Source organism: Corvus kubaryi, unplaced genomic scaffold (assembly GCF_017639235.1).
Source record: "Corvus kubaryi isolate FWS band 111438036 unplaced genomic scaffold, C.kubaryi_AGA036_p1.0 37397, whole genome shotgun sequence".
Classification (NCBI taxonomy): Eukaryota; Metazoa; Chordata; class Aves; order Passeriformes; family Corvidae; genus Corvus; species Corvus kubaryi.
Window position 1 is genome coordinate 13,159,778 of NW_024581136.1, and position 25,469 is coordinate 13,185,246.

Genomic DNA, 25,469 nt, shown 5'->3' on the forward strand with positions numbered 1-25,469 from the left:
GTTCTGAATTTAGGTTTATTCAAGCAAATCTGGTTTCTTAAGGAAGTAGCTTTCTGTGTGTATTCTTATCCCTTGCCATGAGGTCAAAATTGCATGATCTGCCCGGTGAAGTCCAAATTAGAGATGGAAAGCCAGGAGGAAAAAGGGCTCTCTGGTCTCAGAGGGAGCAACAACACTTCTGTAAAACCTTGTAATCATTGACTTAGTGTTTACTGTTGCAGCTGTAGGTTTAAAGGTGATGGTCAGTATGTAATAAAAAGGGGGCACAAGTTTATAAAGAGACACAGTTCCACTATAAAAGTCTGTGATCTTAGGTTTCAGCCCTTCCATCCTGACTGACCACCCTGATCTGCAGCACTGGCTGTCTAAGCAAAATGGTTTGGTTTGTTTGGATGCTCTTTGGCATCCAGGTGCTTTGCTCCTGCACTGCTGCCCCTCCAGCCCGAGGAGCAGGGGCTGCACTGCTCTCCCCCCGCTGCGATGATGCTGCAGTGGAGGAGGCTGCAGACCTGGCTCTCTGCCAGATCAATGCTGACCGAGAAGAAGGCTATGTACTCAGCCTCTACAGAATTGCCAGTGCCCGAGAACAATCACAGGTAAGTCACCCTCTTGCTCAATATATGTTTCTCCCTGTGTCTATTTCTTAGAAATATCTATTTGAATGAAGAAAATTTCAAAAGGCAAATGCAAAGTTCTATTCACAGGACTCCAGAGGCCATGTCAACTTTATGCACAGACTAGAAACAATTTCATCACACTGTGGGCAATTAGAGAGCGAATCTCAGTCATGACTCTCTGCTGCCTGCCCTTGGAATAGCTCCAGGCATTGGTTCAAATTTGATATGAAACACCACTACTCTTATTTAATTTCATTTTACACCTTCCTCCCACTGCCTTGAGCAGTTGGAGTGCAAAGGCTAGTAAGTCATCGTGTGTTTTGCACAAAAGATATGTGCACTAACAGGTGCAAACACATCCTGCTTGGGACCAAGGAATTCCTTTACAGACCTCTAAAAGATGACTCATTCTTGAGAAGAAATCTGAAACCAGTTCAAGGGCAAAAAATACACTGGAAATACCTATAGAATATCACTCACATTTCCTCAAGTATCGTATTTCTCTGTGTGTGCTTAATTTATGACTACTTTGTGTTACAATAACTATATCTACTGGCACTAACTAGGGACAGCCTGAAATGAATTCACAAGGGCCCGCAGCAGATTAGGCACTATGGAAGCCTGCTGCTAACATTCCCTGCAATGCCTGCTCATTTCCCATAAGCTTACCTGAAAGGCTGAGTTCTGAACTCTAAAGAAAATTAGGCTCTTTGCCAGATGCTTAAAGATCTGTACTGGCAAGGATACGACACTTCTTCCTGCTGCTCTTACAAGGACATGGTTCCTGCAGACACACTGTGGACTCCAGCAACCCGAGATCTCACAGCTAAAGATGCTCTGCTGTGCTTTACACTATGTCCTCTATATTGCCTTGCTCACGTGACAGAATGTGCCCACTAAGCAACTGCATCAGGTCTCCCCAGAATTTTTCCACATGATGCATGTGAGCTGGCCCAAAATCTGCATCACCAGTCATGGAGTTAGGGCTCGGACCCCTTCCTGGGGCTATTTAATGGAGTTAGGTACTCAGACCCCCTTCCTTGGGATATTTCCTATTGACAATAATTAGAGCCTCCTATGACCACCCTAGAGTGCAGCATGGTGGGTGCAGACGTGCTGTAAACCACCTCAGTCATCTCCCTACCTAGTCTTCTCCCTTCACCTGTGCCAAAGATAAAAGATATCTCAGCACAGGAAACTTTTGGTCCTTGGTTGTGATTTGTCTGTCACTCAATTTCCTAAAGATGTAACTTACTGCTTTAGAGAAAGCATACTTTGTTCATCTGGGGGTTTAATTTACTTATGTACTTGTTTTGGTTTGGTTTGGTTTTTTGGTTTCTTTTTTTTTTTTTTTTTTTGCATCTAATATTGCAATAACAAACTAGACATTCCAAGCCCTTTGTCTCATTGTTGCTGCTGCTGGGACTGAGTACATAAGGAGCAGTCAGCAATGTCAAGGGGGTTCATGGACAGTTACAACCTTATGCCATCTCCCATTCCTCTCAAAAAAATTAGGAAGTTTTTTTTCCCCACACCAGTCAATAGTCCTTCCTCTCACTTTCTTAAGCAGTACTGAGGATAAAAACATTTTCAAAGTTACTTCAAATTCAAATCTGCCCTTAAGCAACCTGTGGTTCAGCTTTGCTCTAATTGAAACTAATGAGCCATCTGCTATTAACTTATATGCAAGTAGGACAGAGCTTGCTTTCGTACAAGATACTCATGATTAGCTTCACTGACAGGCACTTAACCAAAATTACAAAACATGCCAAAATATTTCATTTCTTTCTCTTGCAGCAGGTCACCCTGCTGCCACATCTCCTCTGGCTCCCAGGCTGCCCAGCACACATTGCAGCCTGGAACCAGCAGTGCTGAGGAAGGCATCTTTTTGGCAATGCAGGAAAGATATACAACCTTTTATTCAATACTAAGCAGATATCAAAAGGCCTTTGCATAATGGTCTTCTAATGAAAATTAAAATAAGGATGATTAAACCTTCAGTGATCTGCTGAGCTCCGAATAAGCCCCAAATTATCCGTTCCCCAGTGGAGGATGGTACACACAGAAGCAGGTAGACCAAAAGATGTGTAGATTTTATAATAACCTCATCTGCTTATTAAAGCTTGCATTATACAAGAGAGCTATAGGCAACAAGAAATGCAGTTTAGTCTGCCCTGGTTGCATTTAGGGTTTCTAGGATCACCAAGCTTTATAATCAATACTCATGATTCAGCTGAGGAAACCCATCTAACACCAAACACATTTGATTATAAGAACATTTCTTTAATGAGGTATGTGTGTGCTTTTACCTCCAGAATACTTTAACAACCAGCTTGAAAGCTCAAGTCACCAATTCCAAATATGAGACTCCTTAAAGATACACATTTTTCTTGGCTATTTCTTCTTCATGTGGATAGTCTTAGTGATGGCTTTTTTCTTACAGAAGTTATATTTAAAGTTACAAACTTGTACCAAATGTGGCACTACTCAAAAACATATTTTCAGCAAATAGCAATTACTCTTTGACAAGTCTCACTTTGTGTTTACTGATTTAAGCCATATTAGCTATCATACTAAAGAGACATATCATCATGGTATTTAGATATTCTGTATGTTAACAGAAAATTATGACTAGTTTCTTCCACAGAAGGATCTGTGCAGCCAGGTGTGGGGATACTGCCATGCCACTGCACAAACATCACTGCTGCACCTCAGCATCACTCTTTGTCAAAAGAGCTTTTGATTGTTTCACGGCTTTCAAAGTGACACTTATAATTAAACCTCAGGATTAGCGTAAGCAAGCCCTGAGAGCTCAGTGCAAGGCATTACCAGATCACTTTATAGAACACTTAGGAAAAAGAAGACAATATGAAAATACAAAAAATCGTAGAAAGCATGAGAAGTTGTGCATGTAAGAATAGAACTAAGAGACAATGATAACAAAACAATTTAATCATTCTTTATATTTATTTTCTATTAGTTTTGCCCTTTCATATTTAAAGGGTTTAATATTACTAGTATATATGGCAGAGCTCACATAAAATCACCATCCCACAGATCTCTATAGGGTGTGATCAGAGTAGTTTGTATCACTCCATCTCCTCAGAACTCCAGAGCAGATACCACTTAGTGGTTTTCTGAGCAATATAAAAACAAAAAAGGCTGGAGAACTCCAGCTTTATAAGCCCTATTGACAGGTATTTAGTCACTGTTAAACAGAAACCAAAACTAAAGCCACAATGATACAGATATTGGCCCAGACTTCTACAAGACTGCTGCCCCATTTAGTGTTTTCTCTACAAACCAATGGAATCAAGCAGGGATGAATGAATACGGCTCTCATTCAATTTTGGTTTTTCTCCCCCTTCAGCAAAGACATAATCTCAGTCTAAACACGCAGCTAACGCTCACATCTAAGTTCTCGAGGACGTATAAATGACAGTTGCCCTCTTTCCAGCTTTCCACTAAAGATATAAATAAAACATGATCCAGCTAAGCTGTATCCTTGATAAATATGCTGGAAAGGTGCTTACCCATATCTACAGTGGAAGCAGAATGAGGATCTGCACCATGCAGCATCTCATCTTCCTTCACTATGTGATGTGAGCACTAGACATGCAGAGCTGTACTTTTAGTGCTTCCTTGTACTTCTTGCCTGGAAAGATGTTTGCCCAAAAGTTGAGCCTGAACTGCTTTGTGCACCCTATGCTGCAGTGAACTGAACACGGGTTTCTTGACTTAAGCACAGGTCAGAACTCAAGCACTGGACTGAAGCTTTAAGTGTGTCTGAGACACCCATGTGACTCTGCAAGGTGTCTCACAGCACTCCCTGATAGCTGACAGAATATTTAAGCTTCTGCATCAATGCAGCCTTTGCCTCTTTACAGCAAGTGCAAAGCATCCACACTTCAAGAAGACACTGCCCTAAGAAATAGGATATTTCTCTTTCTAATGCCTATCGGGAATGTTCCATGTTAGCAGTTTTTTATTAGTTGTGGTATTTATCATCTCGTTCTTATTTCAGGCAAAATAACCAACCTTTCAAATCTGATAATGAAAGTTGACAATGAAAACATCAACATGTTTAGTCTTTATTTTTGGGTTCTGGTTGGTACCAGAATCAAAAGAATAGAACTGACCAAAGGACTGTTCTTTATGTAAAGCTGGGTAGCTGCATGACTAAGTTTGTTCAAACAGGGCCTGAATTTCTCCTGATTTGCCACTTTTGTCAGAGAGAGTGCTCAGGTTTCAGGATATCTATGCATTCCACCTGGATGTTTTCCATTTCTCCGTCTCTCCTTTTTGTGTGTCCCTACCTTGTTTGATACAAAACTGGGATGTGACCTTTTTTGTTTCTTGTTTTCAGGAGATCACTGGTTCTGTCTTCTATCTCATCTTGGATGTAGTAGATACCGAATGCCATGTACTCAGCAGAAAGATGTGGAAGAACTGTAACCCCAGACCTGCTCATTCAACTGTAAGGATTTTATTTTTCTTTTTAATCTCACATATGATGAGTTACTCAGGTACTACTGATGACAGCAAAATCCCTACACTTGTGTTTTTAGTGAGCAACAAAGCTTAGAAAAAAATCAAAGTCCATTTTATAATATCCAAAATTTTACTCTGCACCTTCTAATCAGTTTATAGACCGGCAAGATTTATTTTAAAAAGTGAAAATTAAAAGAAAGTTTTTGACCAGAGCTAATAAACAGACCAAACTAAATACCCATGCTAGGACACTATTTAGAATAATGGTTTACTTTTTATAGCAACCCTGTAAGAGTTTATTTTAAAGACAGCCTGTCAAGAAGGGAATAAAAGAAACACACTTTTATATAACATGTCATTTTTGGTTTAGTTTAATTCCACTTTTATTCTGACAACTTTGCAAAAATTGCACTGAAATAGGAGAAAAAGGAAAGCTCAGCAAGATAAGCTGCAAAGACAGAAAGTGATCGAAGACTGTTGCTACAGGTGACTGAAACTATTCTGAGCAAGAGAAAAAAACCCTTAGAAAATGAAGAATGACAAGAAAAAAGTTTCACATGAAAAAAATAAAAAAAGGAAGTTATGATTAAATTGTCCTGGACTGCTTCTAAGGTCAATCAATTTTAACTTTTCAAGGAAAAAGTAGAAAAAAATAAAAAGAATTCTGCTCACTTATATTAGAGTGTTTTCAGCAGAAAAAGGGCACAAAGCCTATATGGTTGATATGGCTTCAGTGAAGCCAAGAAATGCATGTCCAGAGGCCTTGATCACACATGTAGGAATATCTAAGAAGCTCTCAGAGAATATACTTTCAACTCTTAAATATAAAAGCACAATGGATATTAATACGCCAGTATTTTTTTCTGCCATAAAGTTGGAGTTTTTTGTGTGCAAGGGTGACCCTACTGTGCCACAAAACTGATTTATGGTCCTTCCTACACTCTCCCTATGATTATAGGGAAAAAGGGGAAGGTGGAAGACAGGTGACTGGATCCAGACACTCTGAAATGATCTCTGGGTTTAAACTCTCTGAGTTCCAGACATAGACCCAGCCTCTGGGGAAGGAGCACTCTGTGACACTTGGGCACTTCTCAGCTGCCCAGAAGAGTGGCCCTGGGCACGTCGCCCCACAGTCAGGCACTGCATCTGTATAGCTCAGAATCACACCAGGGGATGAGCTGGCCTTTTATTTCGAAAGGATATGCTTAGAAACGTGCTTCATTGTCATTTGAGTATTAACAAAACTTTGGTTTTGAAAAGAATTCCATGAATGCAAGAAGAAAATTAACCACTCCTGTTCAGGTCCTAGATGATTAGTGTAAAGTGTGCAATATTAATAGTTTTTAAATATTTATATTGTTTTAGGTTTACGGTCAATGCAAAGCAATTATCTACATTAATCAGGCAAGAAATATTGCTCATCTGAACACTTATGAGTGCACTTTACAACCAGGTATGTCTTTAACACACTCTTTATAAGAGAGCTGGAAAAACTCTTTGCCAAATAGCATTACTTTAAATTTTAAATGTAATTATGACACTCCATTAGCTTCAGCTGCCCTGATTTTCTCAATTCAGTGATCATAAGGCCAGGGAGGTCCTGCAGCTCAAAAGAGTTCAGTAATAACTGTTTTAACCTCTGGGACACTCAGCAGAGCCTGTGTATGGGCTTTTACCCTCTGAACCAAAAACCATTTTTTATGGGTTTGTGAAAGGCAAGGAAAAACAGCAAGCCCACTGTCAATAGGTTGAACTTTTTCCTTCAGTGTCTGCCTCCACTGCAACATTTTTATGGGTCTGCAAATACATAAAGATTCAAAATTATTGAGGGGTGCAAACCACATATTGTTACTCCAGGGCAGTGGAGAACAAATGGGCAGGGTTGGGGGCATAGATGCATTTACAGTGACCTGCATTATCAACATGCTTTGATGGTTATGCCTTGTCTAATGACATTGCTCTGTTTGAATAAAAAGTTCCACGCAGATATATTTGGTCAGTATGCCCTGACTGCCCGGCTGATGATTCTCCAACTAAGCCCAAATACTTGGAGACTGCTGTTCAAAGTCTTGCCAAGTTCAATGCAGAGAGTGAACAAACTCATTACTTCTCTGTTCTCAATGTCACAAGAGCTTCAATGCAGGTAAGCCAAGGCTCATCTGACTTGTTTTAGCCCTCAAGAAATATGGATCCTCCAGACTACAATTTGTTTTGTCTTAGAGGTTATTTTGATTTTGTATCTCATTTCAACTATGCCAGTCCCCGAGTTACTAAGATTGTGCATAAATAAGAAGTACAAAATGAAGCAGCACTGGCAAACAAACATTTGTTGTAACACAACTAACAGTAATGCCCCAAGTATCACCTGTTCCTTCCAGACTTAGCAGGAGTTTTTCATCTATTTCAAGGTCAGTAAAATTCTTTATTCTTCCTGACACATGCACAAGTTCTAATTGCCACTGGCCTCTCATTTACAGTGGGTCGTTGGTCCTGCATTTTTTGTAGAGTTTTTAATTCAGGAGACATCTTGCTCCAAAAATGACACGGTTGCTGACATCTCCATGTGTGAGCCACTTCCATTGGAAGTAGCTGTAAGTACTTTTCCTTGTACAAACACCAGTTTTCCAGATACTATGACTCCTCAGTGAATATTTAGTATTTATCTCCTTGGGTCTTTGCAGACAAGAACCAAAACCCACAGTCATATTTTTATAGATTGTAGCTATATACTGTCTTGCAAATCTACAGACTGCTTTAGAACAGAGAAACATTTCAGCAAAAGTTCTGAATTCTTACCAGAAGTCCATAAGCGAAGAAAACAAAAAAAAACATCCAGAAAAAGGTGGAGTAGCCATCACCTTACAAAACTGAATGAGTCTTAAGGATTTCTTCCAAGGAAACAGACATAGACAATAAATCACAAACAATGCATAAAGAGTATATTCATACAATCAGGTCGGCTAAGGAAAACATTTAGGAACTGAGGAAAAAATTGTAAGAGAAACTGGAAGGCCATATGGGCATGTTGTCAAGAGATAACATTTCAAGCCCCATCTTGAGTGACATCCAAGCCATGATACCTACAGCCCAGTACAAACACAACTACTAGAAACAGCATTTTTTTCACAGTTTCTTTCACTAGAATGGTGTGAAAATAGTTCTGTGTGGAAAATTATATTATGTTCCATACACAACTTGCCTGCATAGGGATATTCTGCTGCAAGAGAACTTAAGCAAGCTGTTGTAGTTTTGCCTTAAGTAGCCAGCTTATTTTTGCTATTGTGTTACCTAACCCTCCTTAGCAAACATAAGGCCTTTATCAAAACAGTGCCTGCCTTTGTAAGGTTGCCAATCCCAAAACAAAAGTTTGCCCAAGCTGTTTATCCCTACAAATACACTTAAAAGCTGTAACTATTTAGCCTTTCATTATCACTTATTTTACAAGATAGGAGCTTAGTATCAGTGCTCCATGTGAAAAAATGCTTGTATTTTCTTCTTACAGAAAATCGGTTTCTGCAAAGGGTCTGTAGTAAAAAGTCACATGGAACAGTTTGTCAGAGTATCCTGTGAAATCTACAGTCAGCAGGTATTTCTTAATCTAATCTTAATATTGCAAGAGTAATATTCCTTTACAAAACAAGTATTGAACTTTTGAAAGCCTAGCCATTTTTAAGTTTTCTTATTCACAAAGACATGTCCTTCAAGAAAGTGATAAGGCCAGATCAGGAAGAAATCTCTCTTGTGATAAAACAGACTGTTGTTGGGTGGATAAAAAGGCAATAGAGTGGGTATAGAAACAATCATGCAGAATGTGCTCAGAATGCTCTACAAAGAAATTGTAAATCACAAATGGAATGCAAGGGGATATTACTGTAATCACCCAAGTTTCATGCAGCCATCTCCCTTGGCACAGGAAGTCATTACATCCATCTATCCTTTGAGCTTCTGTTCTGTAGCTGGTCTTGGAGGACTAGAGATGCAGCAGATTCTTAGTGTGAAGGGTAATCTTTAAATCTGAAGGAATTTGGAATTGCTTCAATTTAGATAATGCTTATTCCTTGTTACTTAGGATCCTGCCACTGAAGACGAAAACCAGGAAGCTAATCAGACACCTGGTAAACCCAGGCAGGATCAACAGGCTTCCCCTTCAGATGCCAATCCTTTCTCTCCACACCTGGAAAAAACAGTGGGCTGGGTTAAAATTCTACCCCCTTCAAATGAGGACATCACTTTCCACAGCCTACGAGAAAGTCAAAACAAACATAAAGATAGAAAGCCAGTTCCACCTAAGGCTGCAGGATCTGTACCACGCCTCGATGGAGAAAAGACTCAAGTAAACAAACCAGACCTGACCAAACCAGTCACTGGACCAGTTATTCTCCCTTTTCCTGAAGAACCTTCTCTATCAGATTCATGTCCAGGAGAAGCAAAGCAGACGGATGTCATCCTCCATCCTTTGATAACTAGAATGCCTACCACAGTCTAGCCAGCATCCACGCACCTCAGCTCTCTGCAACAAAATAACAGCCAAAATGGCAACATGGTTTTCAATTTGTGTAACATCTTCAAATAAATAAAGTGTTTATTACAGTCTTCATCTTTGGCATTCTCAGTTTTAGGAAAGCACAAGAACAGATTGGGAAAAGAAATTTAACTGGGGCATTTTCCAACAAAAGTATTTGGCTTTTAATTCTCAAATTCCTTCCATCAGGCAGATGGAAAGTAACTGTGGAGGATAAAAGAACTTGCAGGGCTGGGACAGCCCAAATACATCAGAAAAAAATATCCTCAGTAGCAAAATTCTGTCAGGGCCCAGTGCAGGATGCCTTCTCCCCAAGGGATAGTGAGATGGAGCCAAGTGTGACAACCAGGTTGGCAGGGCAGGGGCCTGGCCCGTGATGCCTGAGGGGGTGAGCAGGGCACACCCAGGGATGGAAGTCAGGTTGTAGGAAGAAGCCAGTTCACCACGTAAGTTCAGGGGCGGTGAGGCAGGTCTGAGGTCAAGCCAGGAATGAGTTAGCAAGGCATGGTCAGGGGCTGGTGTGGTTATGGTAGCCAGAGTCAGGCACAGCCCAGCGGTCTCCGAGCAAGTCTGCAGTGACCACACAGGCGTGAGGGACACAAGGCTGCAGGTCTGAGCCTGCGTCTGCATCTGCAGCATCTGCGGCCAGGCACAGGCACAGCTGCGATGCAGCAGGAGCTGGAGCTCGGGCAGGGGCCCGCACGCTGCAGCCTCAGCCTAAAGCAGCTCCTGAGGGAAGCGGCGTGGGTCAGGCTGGCCGGGAGCCTGTCCCCAAGGTCACCTGGGAACAGCCCCGGTGTGCTGAGCCTGGCATCCGGCACCAAACCCTCGTGGAGCAGGGACGCTCTCGGGGCCTTAGAGAGCCACGGCACTGACAGGGCATGAGCAGGGAGCAGCACTTCAGCACCGGGTAGCATTAAAAGCTAGTGAGCTTTTGCTATTTTGTGGGTAAACTTCTTAATTATAATGTGAGGATCTTAGCCTATTTTTTAATTTCCCGTAGAAGATCTCAAGAAAGATTATTTTTTTCTTAATGCTTCATACCTCACTTAAAGCATGTGGAAGAGCCTACACATCTGTGAAACCTCTGCACGTAATTCTGGCTGGTGGAGAATCAAGTCCAGGCTATTCAGATTCTTATGTTCTACTGATGCTGCTGTGTAGGAAAAACAATGATTTAAAAAAATCAGCCTAATACTTTCTTGAGATAGGTCATATTAACTGCTTTACAATAAAAGCCACAGGGACACTTGACAGCCTGCAGCTAAGAAGAATCGATTTCGCTGAAGTCAGACATAGTAATTGTACTGACAAAACCAAATATAAATAAATGAGAAGACAAGAAGAAAAAGAATGAACATAGGAAAGAAATATCATCTGTGGCCAGGAGTACACTGATATTTGCAATAATTATGGGGTTTCTATGAGACCACAAAGCCTTTTTCTAGTTGCCACCAGATCTGTAAAACCATTTGTTGAAAACAAAATCAATAAAATATTATTGTTTCTGAAGTTTTTATGATACTGTATTATCCCTAGAGATCCTGGATGACTTTTACATTTAAAGACCCTTCCAACAAAAAATTATGGTTTTGTCAAAGTATCCCAGCATTATGCAAGATGATTAAAATGTATTATTTTATTATTATAAATAAAATATAAAGTATTATTTTATTTTGAGTGAGGCCAAAATAATATTGAAATACTGTGTGGAGTTATATTCACAGACACTATGTTTGCTTTTTCAGTCTGCAAAACTCTTACAAACATAAATTTTATATAAAGAAGTAATTTAATTGCTTCAAAGACTAAAATAAGCCAAACAGTGATGTGTGAAACCTATCAACTGAGCCAAAAGTAATTCTATTTCAATCCCACATTATGAGAAATTTCAATATATTTTGGTTTCATTCATTTCAGAGTAGAAAAACTTTCAAAATCAGATCATTCTCAAAAAATCCTAAAATTCAAATTCTAACTAATTTTTATTGTGGTAGGAGCTCTAGGCTGTGTCAGCACTCCCTTTTTTATCAAGTCATTGAATTACAGCCTCTTGTTTTTCCCTCAGGAAGTTTCACCTTTGCCAGCTCAGGTTTCTCTAATACCCTCTCTAACCAGTGCGTTCTACTTCCCTGGACAGGAACCACTGTTCTGCCATATGCCAAAATGTGGGATACCAGGCACTGCTCCCTGCCCTCATACCCATGACTGCCTTTAGTGAGTTGTGGAACAGAGCACTGGGGCAACAGCCTGTCACACTTCAGGGATTTTCAAAATGTTGGGTTTTCCCCTTTTCAGTTAATCACCACACTTACCACTTCTGCTGCACAGTCCTTTTTATTAACTGTTTGCATGTTGATGCTATTCTCACGGTGGCTCCATCAGTTTAATGACGCTACTGAGACTTTTACCAACATACACAACCAGATTCTCCCCCCAAAGGAGCACTGGGGAAGAAATCAGCTTCATTTACTGCTAATCACAGCCAAGAATACCCCATTTCACTCAGCTCTTTTTCTTGACTACGGCTCCTTACAACAGTAAATTGAACCGCCACAGTGAATGAATATAAATGGAGTTGGTGTGAACATAAGCGGGGGGAGTTATAGTGGACACTGGCAAATCCGGATCCACAGTTTTGAGCATTCCATTTGGACACTGTAGAAATCATATTTGAATCAATGTTTTCCCTAACTTGGATCTGGGATTTGGGTTCAATGACTTCTCTGATTTAAAAATAAACAGCAGAAGGGGGGTTTATCTGAGCAGTAACTGCACCTCTAGCACAGATCAACAAAGCACCAGTGGTCAGTGCAGAGTCATGAGCATTTCCTTTATTTGCTGTGGCCACTCCAGCACAGAGTCCATACCCAGTTTCAGTGTCACCTGGGCCACTGCCAGTGTTTACCATAATAGAGTCCTGGTACTGATGTCCTAGATTAAATTCTTGAATTACAAGTAGGAGACTGAGGCTGTATTGTTTCTGTGCTTCCTTTGTCCCCAGGACACACCTGGATACTGCAGCACTCCCATATGGCATTGATATTATTAACAGCTGGTAGCATTTAGTCATCAAGACTTCAAATCCTGCTGCTGATTCAGCACCTTTATGCCAATCTGTGAGTGGGCCAGCACTGCAGCATTCTCCCTCCAGCACACCCACATGGGCAGTCTGGTCTCCACACAGTGACTCTCTGAGACAGGACTGCAGCAAATCCTCTTAAACACCTGCCCAGGTAGTGCTGAACCTCTCCATCTTCTGGCCTGGTCTCAGCTTCCAGCCAATGTGAGCAAAGCAGCTGGGCAGTAACACACCTTGTGTCCCTCTAGTCCTCCCAGGACTCTGAACTGTTAAGTACTGCTCCTCCTTATCTGGCAGAAAACAGGCCAGTGACATAAAGAAGCCTTCATCCAGTCACTAGAGATGAGAAGCAGATGGATTTGGGCAGACAATTCCCAATTCACTTTTCAATTTTGCTTTACAGTTTTTCAACACTTCTTGATCTTATATCATCCATTAATAACTTGTTATCTGGGCAATGTTCTGCTAAAATTTGGTCTGACATTTATTTGAAAAAAACATTCCAATTTCACACGAACAATGTTTTTTATTCAGGCACAGATAAATGATAGTCAATGACCTCCAGGACTGCCGACCTGTTTATCTGATATTTTCAAGCCTTTACTTCAGCATATAGGTGAGGCACCATGAATGCAAAAAAAGGGACAGTAACATTCAAAGGAAACAGAAGATTTTAAAAAGCAAGACTGATACATCAAAGTTTTTAAGATAGGTTTTAAAAACAAGATTTTTACAAAAGAAACTAAATATAAATTCTATTTGTCTGATTTCAGAACCTACCTATTGCAGACACTTCAAAGTTAAGCATTTTCTTCTGCATCTCTGAGATGTAGAACTCCCTCTGACTCCATTCTCAATATCAAATTCTCAACCTCACCTTTTCCCCCAGCCTCTCAAGGCCCTCTGCAAAAAGGTCAGTCTTTCAACATATCCTTACAGTCATCTTTACAATTAAACTGTTTTTTTCTAAAAAGCAATTTGCAGCCAAAGACACTGAGGACAAGACAAGGAATACTGACACCATTTTTATTCCATTTATTAGTCCTTGAGGCCTCCTAAGCAATGAGACTTCTGTAACTACATTGTCAACCTGCTCACTTGACAGTTTGCCTCCTCCAAATAGCTTTTGAACTTAAGGTCTCTTTGACTGAAATTTGATAGACAAGGTGATGAAACTTCTACAAGTTTGATAAAACCTGGTGACTGGTAAAGAAAAATAAGCTGCAGGCAGAGAGGGGAAGCTATAGCTGCAGCTGCTGCTCTGAAAACCATAACCAAAGCAAATTTGTCTAACATTGCATTTGCATTGGGGGCATCATGTTTATACCCAGCAGATAAAAATAAGACATGTCACATTTACGTATTTTTCCATCCTACTTGGGGGAATTTCTGTTAAGTGCAGAGCCACCCCAAGAACTGCAAATCTTTTCTGGTTTTTGCATCAAGGCCACCAAGCTCTGAAACTCTGGGGAATTTCAGACTGAAAAAAAGTAAAGAGAAGCCAGTTCAGAATTCAGCTCTAAGCAACTGGAGCCACACATGTATGTGTTAGTTGGGCTCTGGCTTGGGAGCAGGAACAAGAGCAACTGCAGAGCAGCACAGTATGAGATGGGAAAGGCCTTGCTGCCTGCACAGGTGACCAAGGTGTGCCATGGGGTGACACCAGCCTGGGCATGAAGCGCTCCTACAGAAGGCAGAGAACAGTCTGCTCAAACCAGGGATATCTGTAAATAGTTATGGCTGTACTTTAGGGAAGGAGGAATTGGTTATTGCATATCATCTCCTTTATGTGTCATCTCTCATTTTCGTATCCCTCTAGGTTAAAGTTATATTTATTAAGCATTTCATATGGAAGATAAGCCTCTTTTTGATGTGTTCTCCCAGTGCTCTGGAGAGGTTAGGATGGATGTTTATTACCATATCCTTAAAGTTTGAATGTGGATCACCTCTTACTGTTGCAAGTCAAGCCTTGGTAAAAGTCATAAATGAGGTTTTGATATGCTACACAAGAGAAATGCCATGTTTGGATAAATATTTCTATTCCTTCCAGTAATCTGTTTATAGAGATAGGTTCATTAAAGCAACATGCAAAACTTACAAGTAACAAATATAAAAACAAAATAAGTTTTTAAAAAAATCTCGAACTGAAGAAGTGATGAAAATACATTATCCTGACTTAAGTACAACCAATATTTAATTAACTGCTTTTACTGTGCCTGGAGTTTTTGTCAATGCTGTACTTTTATAATAGAGTCCAATCTTTCTTTTCCAAAGAAATCAAGGACAAAACTCTCTAGAGTGGGAACAGAATCTTACTTTACTTCTGCAGTCAATATTGAGGGAGTTGCACATTTTCCACTGTTTATTCATACTGTTTCAATTTCATACATAAAATATACATAAGCTACGGTCAAAAAAATGATGGGTGTCACAATGAACAACCCAGAACAGAAGAGGAAAAAAAGAACAATCTGCAAACAACAGACGGCTGAGGGAATTATGTTATAAATCACCTAATTCAATGCCTTTCTTCAGTATCACTGCCCATTTGAAAAAATTAACCAGCTTTGTAATAAATGAATTGAGGTACAATTTGGAACACAGAAATGATTGGAATATTATTTTTAACTGATGAGATATATTTCAAATGTCTTTGATTATTTACACAACATTTATTTCACTGTTTTTTTTCCATCTTCTGGAAGAGATTCTGAGTAATTATAATGAAATATTATAAAACCAAACCAAAAGAAACACCCTATTTCATCAGAACAGTGGTACATCCAGCCCAGTATCCACCTCTCCCAGTGGCAAAAGACAATTGTGGTTAGAAGAAGCTTATGACCTGCCCCTCTCTGCAAACCATTCCCCTTGTACCTTTCCAGCACCCAGAATCATTGTACCAGGGACTTTAAAGGGTACTCTTCTGCTTAGTCCTTCTAGTATCCATGTAAGGACCCGCTGTCCATGGACTTTTCTAAGCAATTTATGCCCCCAGTGACAATGTGTGCATCCAGATCTTTCAGTGGCAACAAGTTCCACAAGCTCCTCAAGTAGCAGGACTATTTTTAACCATTTTAAACTCACTCATGACAGTTTTTAGTGCCCCTGGCATTGTAAGATGCTACATGTAGCTTATCTACTACCAGAGAACTGTGAAATGTGTCCTGAACTAACCATGAACAAAATCTACTGCTTCAGCTCAATGCATTTTAAAATACGATTTTGTAGACATCAGACATGCTAAGAGGTGGAATTTTTTAAAATAAAGATTAATGAAACGAGGTAATTGTTAAAGATGATTATTTGCTTTATTTCTGAAGGTTTCTCAAAAAAGTAAGTAAAAAAAACCCAAACCCTTGAAGGTCAAACACGTAAACCCAAGTCATAGAGTCATAGAGTCATAGAGTCATAGAGTCATAGAATGGTTTGGGTTGGATGGGACTTCAAAGATCATCTAGCTTCCAGCCCCCAAGTCAATTATACAGCCAGCACCTTTTTCTTTGAGAAGCTAATCCAATCTTCACATCAGCCAGGATTTGGAAAATTCCTCATCTGAGTCTGACCTTCTCATTTTGGACTCACTTTGCATTTTTGTATTTTCTTATTCAGTGTTTGAATTTTGTATTCCATCTTCAGCCACTCCCTGACAAGCAATGACTGCCTTTTAAGAATGCCTTAAACGATCCTGAATAAAAGATTTTGAATACAATGAGACATCTCAGCCTTTCTGCTTAGGAGAGGATATTGGCATATCCTTGAAAGGTATAAATCTTACTAGGTACTGCATTATTTTATGAAATACAAAAAGAAAAATCACCAGCAATTCTCTAAAGAAGTCTATGAGAGCTACCACAGCCAAAAAGCACACAGAACTGCTCAGGTTGAGAATGCAAAGGCAGCTTTATGTCACTTCTTGCCATACCTAGATTACATGGGTATTGGGCCAGTCAGTCCCTTTCTAAGTACCAGTCTGAAATGATGTAAAACTGATAGAAATCTGCTCTAAATTTTCTTGAGCTGGAGGAATAGCAGGTACTCATATAGAAGCTGCAGACCACCAGCTTGCAGTGCCCCTTGAGCTCTATCCCTTTTCCACATCTGAGTGGATGCTTTGTTTCCCTTTCACTAGTTGCCTGCTGGTTAAGGAACTGTGAAAACAGGGATATGGATATAGCCGTAATTTGACCACAAATATTTAGGCATATTTTCAGTTCAACTGTTTTAATAGTAAACAGCAGACCAAGATTGTGTAACATCTGCACACATAAACTGGACCTTCTTACTGCCAGGCCCAGCCTTACACTGTTAGAAGTAAGAACTTTCCATGGTAAAGCACCATTGCACAATGCCTGCTGAAAGAATCACAAACAGACCCTTTGATGGATAGTCCAGAAAGTGTTATAAAGCCTACTTTCCTCAAAATCTGCTCAATCACGATATAATCATTTACTTGCTGTTTGCAAATGTTAATCCAGGGTCAAGGTAACGGCTGTCTGACATGACACTTTAATTTATATAAAACCATGCCCTTTTAGCATTCATTTACAACTTTGGTGGGCTGCTCTGATTTAACAGCAGGCTGGCTTTATCGGGGCATGGGCACAAGTGACCTAACACTGCAAACAAAATGCTGCTTCTAGCTTCAGCTTTTTTTCTGACACTACTGCAGTGCTCTAATGCCCAAAACGAAACAAGCATTACCCCTGCAGACTGTAACACCATTGAAACAGATGCAGGAGTGGCCCTGGATTTGGTCAACAGACATCGCAGAGATGGCTATGTTTTTGGTTTATTCCGTGTTGCTGATGCACATGAACTACATTTAGTAAGTATCAACTTAAAGGCTGACTTACACAAGACTGTGCTTTTTAAATAATGAGCCAGGTCATGAAGAGCTTAGGTTTATTGCTTTCACTAGAACAATGTTGATGTAATCCAATGAATCAGCTGTGATTTACACTGCCTCAGTATTCATTTGTGCATGATTTATTGCATGTATGCTCGATTTCAAACAATGCTGAATGGCCTCTCTTCTCTTGGTCGGCAGGATGTTTGCTTAAGAGATGCTCTGAACAGCTTTATACAACTCTGGAAATTAATCTGTCCTGTCTGCTGTCTGGTTCAGATGTTATACTCAAAATTTACATTCAGAAGGTTTCTTTAATCCATGAATGTCTAAGATTAATTAGACCAATGTATCCTGTAAGATTGGTATTTTGTTATTATCTTTATTTCGGAGATAGCCGGATAAACTGGTGGAAAGGAAAAAAGGCAGAGGAAGTCGAAGGAGTTACTACTCTGCAAAACAGGGGAAAGACTGGATAGAGAATCCCTATCAGTCATTTCCTATTTCTTTCCTATTTCTGTTTCCTAGAGAAGATAGCCAATGACTCCCTAAATGCCAAAACAAATCAGTTGCAGAAAAAACAATAGAATAAAAATGTCTTTAACTAGTACATGAAAGAGACCAAGGACAGGCAGATTTACTAAGCCCTATTTCAAAATTAGAGACAATGCTAAGATATACAAATATTGCAAAATCAGTGTTTAACATGGCACTGGTGGACTCGCACTAATGAAAATACTACACTAATCTGCAGCAATTCTTTGACAAGGTCTCATCTATACAGAAACACTCTGAAAAAGGAACCTGAATAGATGGAGCTTCATAAAACCTGAGGACACTTATTCACAGTGAAGTGAAAGATTTGTATGATTTTATCTAAATGACAAAATAAAATACGTATGTGTCTATTCTGAATGTCCATACAAGGGCTGAATAAAGTTTAACTAATTCATTCCAAAACTGTTTCTGTGGGCCACAGAAAATTCTTAGCACCACATCCCATTACACTGGCATACAAATTCAAATTTTAATTTTCCTAATCCTATTTGCTCAGGAGACAGAATACACTAGAAGAGTTTCAGAGTTAAGGCTTCTGATTTTGTTGGGATTATTAGAGTTTTGTTGCATAACTCCCTAAATAAACTGAGCAGGAAGCAAAGTTCTGAAAGAGTATCTGGTCACTAAGGTAATATGAAATAGATGTAGGTGCATAATTGGCTGCCTAGACAACTGATGTCCTCATAGAACAGAATGTTCTATGGGAAAATCAGAAAGAGGGAATGGCAATCTTTTAACACTGGTATTTTCTCTACTTGTTGGATATCAGATTAACAACAGACACTTCTCACAAGTTATAAACAAAAGGATAGGAGGCAACAGTTGTATGTTGCAGGAAGGGAAATTCTGACTACATATACAGCTAAAAAAAATCATGGAGAAAGTGGTTAAGTACTAGAATGGCTCAGAGAGGCTGTGGAATGTCTGTCTTGCTGATACACAGAATGCAGTTGAAACTTTGAAGTTCCAGCTTTGCCTTGAGCAAGTGGCTGGGCAAGATGACCTCCAAAGGTCCCTTCCAGCCTGAATCCTTTCTGTGCTTGTCAACTCTGAAAAATCTTAATAGAGAACTGGAGAAGCTTCATAAAGATTAAACATATCAACCTCAAAAAAAAGTTTCTTTCAGATCAAACTTCTTGTCTACAAACTATTTTTACTTGCACTTCTCTTCCAGGGAAATTCATCAGTCCTCTACCTAACTTTGGATGTGCTGGAAACGGAATGCTCTGTCCTATCCAGAAGACACTGGGAGTCTTGTGAATACAGTGACACCTACCCAATGGCAAGTAATGGCATCTGCACTGACTCATACACCAATAATTCATTAACTTGACCTTCATCTGAACTGCCCAGAAATTTGTGCCACAAAATCTCTCAGTGAAGACTGGGCTTTAATATGGCACATTCTAAACCCAAATCTATCTAATTCTAGAGTTGTTAAACATAAGCTAAAGGCTTGGGAAAGGGTTGACTCTTCTAGTAAGTGTAGCTTTATTTAACTAGTTGTCTCAAAGGAACTATACTCCACATTCCACTCCTTGTAGCAGAACTTACGTTTTAAGGGTGATTTGCTGACAACTAAAGGGCACTAGAAATTATTTTTTAAGCATGTTCCTAGTACATGAGCCAGAAATACCAGTGGTATATTTTGTCAGTTTTCTGTCACAGCATTTGTAGTATGACAATGTGAAATATTGGTAGTGTCAGTACATGAATGATATACAGCAATACTTGTCCTTTCTTCTTGCACTCCAATGATGAGAACTCCCAGTCAAAAACTTTATTTAAATAGGAGAGTTGTGATACTATGACAAAGGACAAAGCAGGAAGACCAGGAGGAGAGAGGAAAAAGAATTTATTGGGTTTTTCTTAAGGGAGAAAAGGAATGGATAAAAAGGTCCATCCACTTTTGATAAAGATTAGTGTAACCTGGCATTCTAACCTTCCCTGCCATCTAGTATTATCTTACTCTAAGTAAGTATCAGGATGACTAAGAAGGCTGGTTCAGTTTTCCATTGTCTACTCAATCGTGCAAACTGAGAATTAAAATAAAGGCTCCTGTAGAGGGAGATCCCATTTTATCTGAAGACAAATTTTGAGTGGTACCTGATCAAACATTCCATTAATGACCACATCTGTTATTCTTAGAGGTACTGCACATTAAAAGGAGGTATAATTGCTATGATGGCCTACATCCAATTAAATCCAGGGAAAATAACATCATAATCATGTATTCTTTTTTCTTCTCAGGACTTTGGGCAATGTAAGATTATCACATATACAAACCATCTGCTGAAGAAACCTCAACTATATGGATTTAATTGTACATTTAGTCCAGGTAAAATAACCACTGTTGTAAGCCAACACATATCTCAAACCAGCCCTAGTACCAAAGTCTGTACACCACCAGTGTATGGTAACCGTAACAGATTCATTCATCTGCTTGCAATTCATATTTTAGACAATTCAAATGGAATGTTAAGAATGAGTAATAGAATTAAGGTTACCCTACTCCACTAAACCAGATGTCAGATGATATCACCATTTCAGTCCACCAAAATATGATAATGAATATCAGAACAAATGTAAACTCTGAAAGACTGCACATTTGGGGTGGTAAGATTCTAAGGGGATTTATAAGAATACTCATTTTCATGGGTTTGGGGGTTTTTCACGTTACAGGACAAACCCATATTTGTGGAGTGAGGGACAGGTATTTCACTTCCAAGGAAATGCTGCAATTAAATTTCTCACTATGAGTTCACATTAAAGCTATGGGCACACTCCCAAGAGTATTAATATCCACTGTAATATTAGTAAATTATTTGTTTTCACAGTTCCACCTGACTTAGTAGAGTGCAAAGATTGTCCTGTGAAACTTGAAGCCTTAGAAGTTACTGAGCAACATAAAGATATCGCTGCAAAGGCCCTGAAGAAATTCAACAGTGAAGGTAACCACACAAACAACTTTGCTGTGGATAAAGTTGAAAGAATTTTAAGGATGGTAAGTCACATTTTCTCCTAGAATTACTTAGAAATGATACATTTTTGTGAGCAGCTCCAAAACTCGGTGCTCTGGTATAGAACTCAAACCCTTCTAGGATCAGATCTACCAGCATAAATCATCTGTTTAAAGTTGAAGGTCCTAGTTTTGCAAAGACTTGTTACCAACTTCAATTTAGGTGTGTGAAAGCAAAAGGATTTCTCATTTCTTAAAAACTATGACAGTGTGATGGCATTCAGAATTCAAAGCCTTCTTTGTGTACATATTTTAATTTTGAATGCCTATTTACCTATCATGACATACATGAGTTTATTTAGTACTGAGCAGACTTTGAGATGGACACTTGTGTATTATCACAGTCACACATTTTGTCAGTTGAAGACAGACAATTTTTTACTCCAAGAATATTTAGCACATGGATACAACACACAGTGGAACACGCTCAGCATCATTTTGGCTCTTGCTGCAGAGCAAAGCAGCACTCTGAGGACAGGAGGTGAATTTGTACTGTAACTCTTGAAGAACTTTTGGGTCTGGTAAATAACTCCATATCTAAGTGATGTCAACATGAAGACCTATCCTTTGGGTGATTTGAAGTATATTTTAGAACAAAACTTCTTGTAGGTAGATACTGGAGACATTCACTTAAACAGCACAGGATCATTCTGCCAACACGTGTTAGCTCAGGACACCTCTATAATGAGGTCCCATGGCTCCCACCATAATACATGTTGATCTTGGAAACTGCCTAAATGATAGCATGCCAAACCCACCTCCCTGCAGCTTTTAATATTACTCAGAAACCTGACAGTGTTCCACACTGCAGCCCTGTACACGATGTATCCCTACTGCCATTTAGAAAGGGATTGTTTCCACATTGCCTGGGTTTGTGTGTTTCTCCCCAAACACTATTTCCACACTTCGCCCTCTTCAGCTACAGCAACACTTCAGATTGTACCACTGGATTTTAATGCTCAGAAACGATGAATTACAATAAAACACCAAACCATAAAGTATGTGCAGCACTTTTTACCAATTTAGTTAAACCAGTGAAACTCGTGTGCACACATGCTAAGGACACCTTCAACGCAGATTTGAAATAAAAGTACTGCTATAGTTGGAAATTAAAATGAAACACCTCTTTATGGATTTTAATAGGATCACAAAGGTTTTCTCCCATGTTCCTATGGAGTAAGGCCTTCTCCATAACTAATGCCCTTGACAACAGAGAAAGCAACATTCTCACAGTAACTGGCAGAATTTCACCTCAAATTAACATCAGGACTGTAACACTATGTACTCCCATCACTGGAAAGGGGTGCTTGCCTTCCAATAGATCTCTCCACTTTCACAGGAGCAGCAGTTCAGTTTAGGGAGAAGACTCTAAGGACGCTACTTCCTAAAAACACAGGCTGTAAAAGTAACAGATTTTATAACACACACATACTAAACAAAGAATTAAAGCAAGCATTCATGGAAGCTGTAAGGGTGTGAAGCAAGTAAGGTATAAATTATCTAACCTGCTTTCCTTGCTGAATGTGCATGAACATTTGAACAGGACAGGTAAGGAAAGCACAAGGTGGATGGGATTTTGACAATAAGATGAAGAATGGTTGCTTTGAAAATTACAGGACTTTAAATACACCTAGTTACCACTTCTTCTTTGACCTCTTGGTTTCAGACTGCCTCCCGTGAAGGTCACATTTTAGGATTCTCTATAAAAGAGACCAACTGCTCCAAATCTATGCAGCAAGCAGATCAAGCATTGGAATGTGATTTTCTGCATGACTGGCACGCTGTAAGTAAAGTCTTAGAATGAGAACTGATACAATGGGTGGTACCAGGAAGATTCTACCAATATATTTCCAAGTGTTTCTCATAAGCATGCACCCAAACTCAAAACTAAAAATCTAGCATGTCCAAGCCTAGATCCTAATTTTACAGCTGCTCCTTTGTCTTTTATAAGGAGACAGTCTGAACTCTCAAATCTTGAAGTAACTGGAGTCTGGCATATTAAAGGCCTAGAGCTTTTCAGGTTGTATCTGGCTTTTGCATTCAAACTGTGGCCAACCCCTAGCAAATCATTCATGCTATGTCCATAAAAACTTTTACACTAATATGAGTCATAGATCCTGGAAAAAAATATATGTCTTATGTCATCCCAGTGAGCTCAGGGTCACTTTTTTCTCCTCTGTAGCAGAGGAATGGAGAGTGGAATAATTTAACTCGTCTGCAGAAAACTATCCAAGTATTCTCCTCACCCCACTTTTCCACTACTATAATAGTCTACACCAAAGAAACAAGATGTTTTAGCTAGGCAAGATTTCATAATTTCAGAATAAATTATTCCCCAGAAATATTGAAATAAATAAATAATGAAATAAAATCATGGAAAAAATCAAACGTAAAATTTTTGGTTTATGTACATCCATCACCTTCTCTAGCTTTTTATACTTCAGAAGACTGTAAAAGGTTGTGAATTAACTGGTAAGGGAGCCACGAGTTCACTAGAATGAAGCACAAGGCAGATGGCTGTGGGGGTTTGAATTCTGTTCTCAGTGTTGCTACTGATGCTGCTTGTGTGTAAAATGCCATTAACATTTGTAGTCACTGATCATAATGGGCTACTAATGAACAAATATCCAGATAAAGCACCCAGTACAGAGAGCATACAAAGAACCCATCACCTGAGTTCTGTGCTCTTTCACATGAGCAATTCCACACATGACTGGACAGCAGGAGAAAGTCACAGCAAACAGGGTGCTAAAGGAAGCGATGCAAAAAAATTACAACAGATTACTTTTTAAAAAATAAATGGAAGAAAGCTCTGCCTTGAGCTTTGTCTGAAGCAGCATAGCTACATAGTGCCAGGTTTTGAGAGCTTTGAGCAGAATTACAGAATAGTCCAATGCAAACAGATGTTTGACAAGCAAAGACAGGAAAAAACCAAGGAATAAAAATCAGGCACCCACGGGTACCTGTTCTGGAGGCATCAGTAGCAGGCCAATCTCTTAGCCATCAAACGGGAAGTAAGATGGGGAGTAGTAGCCCTTCAAATGCACATGGCCAAGTGCATCTAGAGTACATCACAGTCAAGAACCCTCAAAAACTGCACATATTTTAACCATTATTAATCACTGGCAAGCACTGGTCGGAAGGCTCAGGATCTGCCTAAGTTATGTGAACACACTTAGGTATCAAAGGAATAGCCTAACTTGTAAAACTTTGAACATTCAGTGGTTCATATTGACTCCATCACAAGAACTCAGATGTGCATTGTGGGTTTTTTCCCCTTTCTTTTGCTTAGCACACCGGATTCTGCAAAGCAAGAATTATCAGTGATGCAGATGAAACGGATGGAACAGATATAAGCTGTGAAATCTACCATCCCTGGGTAAGCACTCACCAATGGGCACATCTCTGGCTATATCCTCATGCAGGTTACAGCAACCTTGCTTAGTCCAGACTGGCAGATGATTGTAACATTTATGCCAATTTTCTATTGCCTGGGTGTGATGCAGCATGTCAGGACAGACTGACCTTAAAGTCCTAGGTCAATCAAAGGATGAAACAGAATTGAGCTGTCCCTACAACTCCTTCCAAGTGTGTCTTCTCTCAGTTCAATCACTTGACTAGGTGTAAGTGAGTAGAGATTGGCAAACAAGTTCAGAGAAATTTTAGAAAGCAAGAGGAGGGGAGATGATCTTTATCATAACATATTGGTATTCCAGTTTATATTACAGCAGCTACTCCAGTCCGGATTTATTTTGTTTTGATCTATCACAAATATTTCTCAGCTGGTTAAATAATTTCATTTTGACATAGTGTAGTGTTTCCAGCAGATTTTCAGTAACTTGGCATTTTATTATCTACTCCTTCTCTTCTATCATGAAAAAATGCAGATTTTTTCCTCAAAGATCATGAGAGCTATGAATGCAAACCTACTAACTCCCACCTCTCTCTCTCTCACCAATTTCTTCTGCCCTATCAACACCTGATTAATACTTCCTCCCCAATGTTTTCATAAACAGCACCATGGCTATGGGCGAAGAGGCAAATATTCAGGTCTGGGACATCCACACAGACATCCCCATTGTCATCATCATTTTGGTCACAGACATCAACGTAAGCATCACCACAGACATGAATGTCCCCCCTCTTCTCAGTCCAGACCTGAACACCCTGAGCATAACCCCAAATACAGCAAGGAAGATCAAGACAGCAATGAAGAACTTGCTATTTCTTCTCCCCCTCCTCCCCATGATGAACCAGATCGCCACCACCCTCCCCACCACCACGGACCACCCTGTCCTCCTCCTCATGGACCAGATCACCACCACCCTCCC

General features: G+C 39.7%; 2 protein-coding genes across 2 annotated transcripts in view; both read left to right on the forward strand.

The window, feature by feature from the left end:
* The first annotated feature begins 275 nt into the window (after positions 1–275).
* FETUB (fetuin B) lies at positions 276–9,705 on the forward strand. The gene is made up of 7 exons (XM_042042346.1): positions 276–596; positions 4,984–5,094; positions 6,474–6,561; positions 7,085–7,251; positions 7,586–7,699; positions 8,611–8,694; positions 9,178–9,705. The coding sequence occupies exons 1-7, from the start codon at positions 375–377 to the stop codon at positions 9,592–9,594; spliced, it is 1,203 nt and encodes a 400-aa protein (XP_041898280.1). The 5' UTR covers positions 276–374; the 3' UTR covers positions 9,595–9,705.
* A 7,543-nt stretch (positions 9,706–17,248) lies between these two features.
* HRG (histidine rich glycoprotein) overlaps positions 17,249–25,469 on the forward strand; it is a 9,137-nt gene continuing 916 nt past the window's right edge. Inside the window, 7 exon segments of the mRNA XM_042042343.1 lie at positions 17,249–17,540; positions 19,294–19,401; positions 20,370–20,457; positions 20,957–21,123; positions 22,805–22,921; positions 24,431–24,517; positions 25,155–25,469. The exon segment at positions 25,155–25,469 is cut by the window's right edge and continues 11 nt beyond it. Coding sequence (XP_041898277.1) covers positions 17,343–17,540; positions 19,294–19,401; positions 20,370–20,457; positions 20,957–21,123; positions 22,805–22,921; positions 24,431–24,517; positions 25,155–25,469 — 1,080 coding nt within the window. The 5' untranslated portion in view covers positions 17,249–17,342.